This window comes from Nicotiana tabacum, chromosome 5 (genome assembly GCF_000715075.1).
Source record: "Nicotiana tabacum cultivar K326 chromosome 5, ASM71507v2, whole genome shotgun sequence".
Classification (NCBI taxonomy): Eukaryota; Viridiplantae; Streptophyta; class Magnoliopsida; order Solanales; family Solanaceae; genus Nicotiana; species Nicotiana tabacum.
This window is the reverse complement of record NC_134084.1, coordinates 133,610,570-133,617,461: the sequence shown is the minus strand read 5'-3', so window position 1 is coordinate 133,617,461 and position 6,892 is coordinate 133,610,570. Positions and strand designations below refer to the sequence as shown.

The 6,892-nt window shown below is 34.8% G+C and overlaps 1 protein-coding gene across 2 annotated transcripts; it reads left to right on the top strand.

Moving 5' to 3' along the window:
- The first annotated feature begins 743 nt into the window (after window positions 1-743).
- LOC107811433 (protein OCTOPUS-like) lies at window positions 744-4,696 on the top strand. 2 transcript variants are annotated; one of them, XM_016636358.2, is made up of 2 exons: window positions 744-2,926; window positions 4,085-4,696. In XM_016636358.2, coding segments are annotated over exons 1-2 (1,890 nt in total). In that variant the 5' UTR covers window positions 744-1,037; the 3' UTR covers window positions 4,086-4,696. The 2 variants fall into 2 exon arrangements, with proteins under 2 accessions (XP_016491844.1, XP_016491843.1); XM_016636357.2 differs by having other exon boundaries at window positions 744-2,938.
- Window positions 4,697-6,892: the final 2,196 nt, after the last annotated feature.

Genomic DNA, 6,892 nt, shown 5'->3' with positions numbered 1-6,892 from the left:
ACATAAAGTATCTAAAAAAGTCGCATTTTTAATTTCCACATTGTGAAAGGCCATGAAGGCCCATTTTTCCCTTTTTGATGGTTGTTATATATCATTTCATAATGTATCATACTGTATTGTATTATATTTTACTATATTACGTTGATAAATATAATATTTAAATAAATTATATTGTTTGTTGTTATTTCATGATGTCATATACCAACAATATGAAGAATAAACTTGTAATATTACAAAAAAGAAGAAGAAGAAGTAGTGTACGAGGTAGAATTATTACATAAAAAAATTGGGTAAAAAATAAAATATGATTATTTAATAATAAGTAAAAGGCAAATTGAAAAGAAAAAATAAGGTAATGCCACCACCACATCGTACATCAAATGATACTTTTTTCGTTACATAATGACGAATTTAAGAATATAATATAATAAAATTTAAGTAATGATCAAAACAAATATTGTATTTAAAGTAACAATATAATATAATAGGTAACAACCATCCAAACGAGGTGTAAGGATAGATTTTTTATTTTTTTTAATATGCGAAAGTGAACCAACAAAAGTGAAAATATATTTTGTGAACATTAAAAGTTAAAGGAGGGAGTACTTTAAAAGATAAATTTGGACATTTGTCATTATTAGTAACCAGTTGCTAACAACGGGACTGTAATGGTTGGTCAAACAGAACATTAGATTAGAATAATGTTAAAAAAAAGATTAGAGAGGATAGAGAAGTCATTACAGTATTGAGTTTCCGTTATGAAGGAAAGAGAACGGAGAGAAGAGAGATTTTCACTTCATTCTTCATTTTCTTTCTGTTTTAATTTCTCTTAATTAGTAGTAGTCTCTCCCTTCAATTCTCTTCTTCTTTTTGCTGTCTCTTTACTTTGCCCGTTGTAAGAAGAGAACCCAAAGCTCTCAACAACAACAGCAGCCTCATTCGCAAATCACAATCTCACACAGCATTTTGTTTCCTTTCTCACTTACTAGTATTTACAGTAACATGAGCAGAGTGCGCTTTGCACATTACCACCTGGTATGAATCCCACCACTACTGAGAACCCAACGCAACCACCGCCACCGCCACTGCCACCGCCGGCGCAGCCTCCTCGTTCCTCTTTCAGCTGTGACCGACACCCACATGAACACTTCTCCGGATTTTGCCCTGAATGCCTCTGTGAACGTCTCACTACTTTAGATCCTTCTTCTTCTTCCTCTACTAATAATAACCCTTCTTCTTCCTCTGTCCTCAAATCCCTTTTCTCCAAAACTTCTAAACCCACTTCATTTTTCCCCGAACTTCGCCGCACTAAGTCCTTTTCTGCTTCCAAAAACGAGGCGTTGAGCTTCTTGACTGGTTCTAATTTTGAGCCCCAACGTAAGTCCTGTGACGTTCGAGTTCGTAACACTCTTTGGTCCTTATTTTCCCTTGACGAAGACGCAAAAAAGACCTCCCTAAACCCTCATTCTGAGAATACTGCTGATGCTTTTGTCAATAGACCAGTCCTAGAGTCTAAAGAAGAAGAGGAAGAGGAACCAGAAAACGATAACGCCAACCACGGAAATGTGGTAAATGAAATAACTGAAGAGTCCCCTGTGGAAAACAGTTTTGCAGAAATTGTGGAAGAAGAGGTAGTGAATGGGGATATATTATTAAAGCCGATGAAAGATCATATAGATCTCGATTCTTCGCAGGCGAAAAAGCAGACTTCAGGAGGAGGAAGGGACTTGAAGGAAATTGCAGGAAGTTTCTTATCAGCTGCATCAGTTTTCAGCAAGAAATGGCACAACTGGAGGCGAAAACAGAAGGCGAAAAAACGAAACAATGGTGACAACAACTCATCTACTACACTGTCATTGGAGAACCCCATTTCGAGGAGGAAATACAACAACAGAGACACTCAATCGGAAATTGCTGATTATTGTGGATTTGGAAGAAGGTCTTGTGACACTGAACCTCGATTTTCTCTCGATATTGGGAGGATTAGTGTTGATGATCCCAGGTACTCTTTCGACGAGCCACGAGCTTCTTGTGATGCCCACTTTGTCGCGAGGAGCCTTCCGAGGATCATCCCGCCTATGGTTTCAGTGATAGAAGATGTGCCAGTGGTTCATGTTCCACGGGCTGATGACCAAATTCCGGTGGAAGAGCCGCGTGTTTCAGTGAGCTGCATCAATGAGGATGGTGGTGATATGCCTGGAGGGTCTGTTCAGACTAGGGACTATTACTTGGATTCGTCGTCAAGGCGGAGGAAGAGCCTTGATAGATCTAACTCAATTAGGAAAACAGCAGCTGCTGTAGTGGCAGAGATTGATGAGATTAAAGCAGTTTCCAATGCCAAAGTTCTGCCTGAGAGGGACTCGAATTCAAATTCAAATTCCAATTCTCTAAGGGATGATTTAACAGAGACTTTTGAATTGACAGGGTTTAAGGATAATGCTTCTGGGGTTGGGATTGGGGAACGCAAAGGGTCAAAAAAATCGAAGAAATGGGCGTGGAATATATGGGGTTTTATACATAGGAAAGGTAATGGGAACAAAGATGAGGAAGAGGACAGGTATAGTAGATCAAATGGGGTGGAGAGGTCATTTTCAGGATCTTGGCAAGACATAAGGAGGGAGAATAATGGTGACTTAAGAGGGGGTCTTAATAGGAATATGTTTAGGAGTAATAGCAGTGTTAGTTGGAGGAATTCGACTAATATTGGTGGTGGATCTTTTGGTAATGTGAGGAATCTTGGCATTGATACTAATGGTCATGGTAAAAAGAAAGATGATTTTGTGTTGGAGAGGAATCGGAGTGCAAGGTATTCGCCTAACCATATGGAGAATGGATTCTTGCGGTTCCATTTTGCTCCGATGAGAGGCAGCCGGAGAAATTTACCTGTGCAAACTAGGCCAAATGGGAGGAGCGTGCTTCGACTCTAGTGAGATCCAAGGTCCTTGGTGTTTCTTTTGATTAAAATGTTAATTTTGTCGCATTTGTTATTATATATCACTTGTGTTATTGTATTTTTTGACGATGCATTTGTCATCAGTTCTTTTTTATTTATTCTAATATAACATGAAAAGTATTTTCTTTGGCTCTAGTCCTTTCTTCTTGATGTCTATCTCATTTTCTTTTTGTTTCATTCTCAATGAATTAGCTTCATATCTTAGTTGAGTAAGGTAACTATATCTGTATATGCTTGTTTTGGAGTTGGTACTTTTTCTTCTTGTCTTTTACTTCTTTTTTCCTTTTTGCTGATTAAATACGTTTATTAAATCTTACCTCCTAAATTCCATGTTCATCTGTATATTCCATTTTCCCTTTTTACAATAGTTCCAAAAAAGTAAATGGTGACTTAACTGTCATATTTGGCAGTATGACAGCTAAGGATCTGTAATCTCACTTGATTCCAGTTTCATGGTGCTTCAGTTGTCTACTTATCTGTCTTCAAGGTTTTATGTTTGAATCCTTTCTTAACATATTTAACTGCCAGGATATGCCAATCTCGCCTGTAAAAATATGCTCATACTTGTTGTAATTATATTTCTTGAAAACTTTTTACATGAGAACCTGAAGATCCACCTCCATGAGTATATCAACTACGCTCAGAAGCAAATTCTGATTTGACTATCTTAACACTGACCTGAGTTTGCCAATTTTGATGGCTAACTTATTGGAACTCCAAGTTATTTGGAGGTGTTGCATTGATCATTATGATTCTGCCTAATACGAGTGTTGCATTGGATATACTTGTTCGGTCTCTTGATTACTTGATACAAGCCTTCCCTTTACAGTAGTGATTTCATGATTGTTGCTTGTTGAGTTCATTATTGTGTGTTGGTCATTGTTGATAACTCTTTGCAGAGTAGTCCTTGTCAAGGAAACAAAACATAGTGGATCACCCACCCAAAAAAGGAAAACAATAATGTGGTTGATCAAATGAACTGATAAGCATTTTGACTTTGTTAGTTTCTAGGTAAAAGCAAAGTCACACAGGCAATGTTCTGCTTAACATGAAGTTCTATAGTTCCCTGTTTGTACCTCATTGAAACTGACAATTAATATTTTCTCCTCATTTTACTTCCTTTCAATCCAGGAATCCAATTTGAGGCTCTGGATGTACTATGTATAAGTCACTTATCTTCTTGGTAACAAGCGTGAGAGTAAGTCAGTTCTGTTTTAGGTCTTCGCATGTGTTGTTAAGAGGCTCTATGGTAATTCAATCAGATAAGTTTGGGAGTAATCCAGTTTTCTTGGGTTGTTTTCGGAGAACTGATATTGACGCGATATGGTTGTTACCAGCAAACTTAGCTGAGAGTATTGGATGTCAAAGAATCAGATTGCTCATTTTGGAGAGACTGTAATTTACACAGCTGAAGCTTCAAATAGAGATCGAGTAGAAAACCTGAATCTTTCTTCCTTCTACGTATATAAAAGTTTATCTGAATTGGTATTGTAGTGCCAAGGCTCAGTTCACAAGACATGAGTTTGGCCCATGGATAGCTTTACAGCTTATTGCTTGCTTGATTGGGGCCTGCATCTTCTTTTGAGGGGTTATTGCTTGACTTGAAATGTTAATAAATTTGTGTATCCGTGGCAATGTAAAGTCTTGCTAGAGTATATTATTTTTCAGGTTAGCTTGTCGTTCTCTCTTGAATCCTAATGGACTCTTCTGCAATGATATCTAATATCTTGTTTTTCCGAGCTATAACTAATGCCACACCTGCATATAATTTTTTAACTGATTCTCAAGCAATTTATGGCAGTGTAGCAAAGTACAGTTAAGATTTTTATTTCTTTAACAATGTAAAAACTTGGCCTGAGTTTTGAAGGGAATACAGGACTTTGCAGCTATAGGCTACAGGTGTGGCTTAGTTGTCAATTAATAAAAACCGTGGAAGGCAATTTCAATAGAGACAAAATACTTAAGGTTATTTCTTTTTATCTCTCTAAGTTTTTGACGAATATAAATATTTGATACCTTTATTGGTCGGAGGTAGTATGTCCTCGATCAAATAATTGAGATATAACAAACTAGCCTAGACACCACTTTCACAAATATTCTTTTAGTACATGTTTAATGTGTATCAAAATAAGAAAAAGTTAATAGTATGTAAATGGCCTAAGCTTCTTGAATACGATTATTTTTAGAGAATTCCTAGTCTCCCTCAATTTGAGGCTTAAAGTTAAACTCATTAGTTATCTATTTTCTAAGTGGATAATATGATTCTTATCCATATTTGATTTGTTTTTAAAAAAATTATTATTTAACCCATTTTTAATGAATAATATGGGTGAGCAACTATTTTCTTTTAATCATTTTGCCACAACTATTGGTTAGTAATGATTATGGTCTCACAAGTTCATATAAGCTGAGTAAAAAAAAATCTTACAGTCCGTAAGTGGATATAATTTCAAAGGGATTTTTATTGCAATCATTTTGAAATTAAAGTATACGATATATTCATGCACTGGCAGGCTGCAATATTTTAGTCTTGAATTAGGTAAATATCGTAATTTCATCAGCTCCATGTTTATTTTTGAGAGAACATAAATGGACAAAGTAATGATTATATCTCAAGTAGTGAGGTGTTTTAAATGGGAAATCAAAGTAATCAAGCCGGCCAGCTCCAAAAATTCTCTTGGTTAAAAGGTTGAATGATCAAAATATGCTAACCAAAGTCAAAAAGTGACAAAATTAAAGAACAAATCTTTAACCTGCCTGCCTTCCTCATACAATACAATACAATTCAATAGAAAGGAAAGATCGAAATCCTATGGCATGTCCCATTAAAACCTCCTCCTCTTTAGTGGAAATGGCTGGCAAAGATTTTCTTGAAAACATTAGGGATTTGATGTTTGGATGGGGTCTGCAAAACACATGGAAATCTTTACTGCTCTTTTCCTTGATTTTTGATTTTTACTAGGACTCCATTACAAGTGCTTTTTGTAGAGCTACACTATTTATTACGTACTTTCTAGTCGTTAAAAAAAAAAAGAATAATTTTTTTAAATTTATGATCTAAAATAAACTATAAATATGTTTATGGCAATAAAGCAACACATTAAAGGTGAAATAGGGCGTATCAAATAAAATTGTTTTTAAATAAATAAACGTTTCTCTTTGAGATAGGCTAAATGAAAAGAGTGCCAAATAAATTGAGATAAATGGAGTATTTATTTCATACTTTTTATGTGATAGTATTTGATTGAGCATGAAATTTAAAATAAAAATTTTTTTGGAAAAAAAAAAATCAGAATTAGCCAAATTTATAACTCATAATTGAAAAATAGTCAAGGTTTCAAAAATAATCGAGTTAACCACTTTTTCATTTAAAGATAAAATCTGAACAAAAACATCCTAAAAATCCGAAAAAATTCCAGTATAATATGCTAGAGTTCGAATTTTTACATATGAGATTACAATATAATGTGCTGAAACTTCATAATGTGATGGAGTTCCAATATAATATGGTAAAAGTTTACACATAGGAATTTCATAATTCAACATATTATGTTGGAACTTTTCGTTTTTGGGCAAAATAATTGTTATATTCTAATGACCTTGCAAATACTAACTATTTTTTAGTTACCAATCCGAAAAGTGACTAGCCCCCGCTACTTTAACAATTTTTGTTGGGGCACTTATGATCTTAAATACGTATGTCATTAGATTTCTAGAGTATAAATAATATTATGAAACAAGGGGAGTATCTGGTCATTTGTTCAACTGCAGGCAAACTCTCTTTTCTTTCCTAACCAAAATGTTTGATTTCTCGTAAAGATGTTAAATATCTCCATTTTAACATAATTCGTCCAAAGTTTAATAGGTGGACAAGTGAATCACTAGAAATGATTTTAATTTAATAGGCAAGAATAGTGTTAGTATAACATTTAGTGAAAA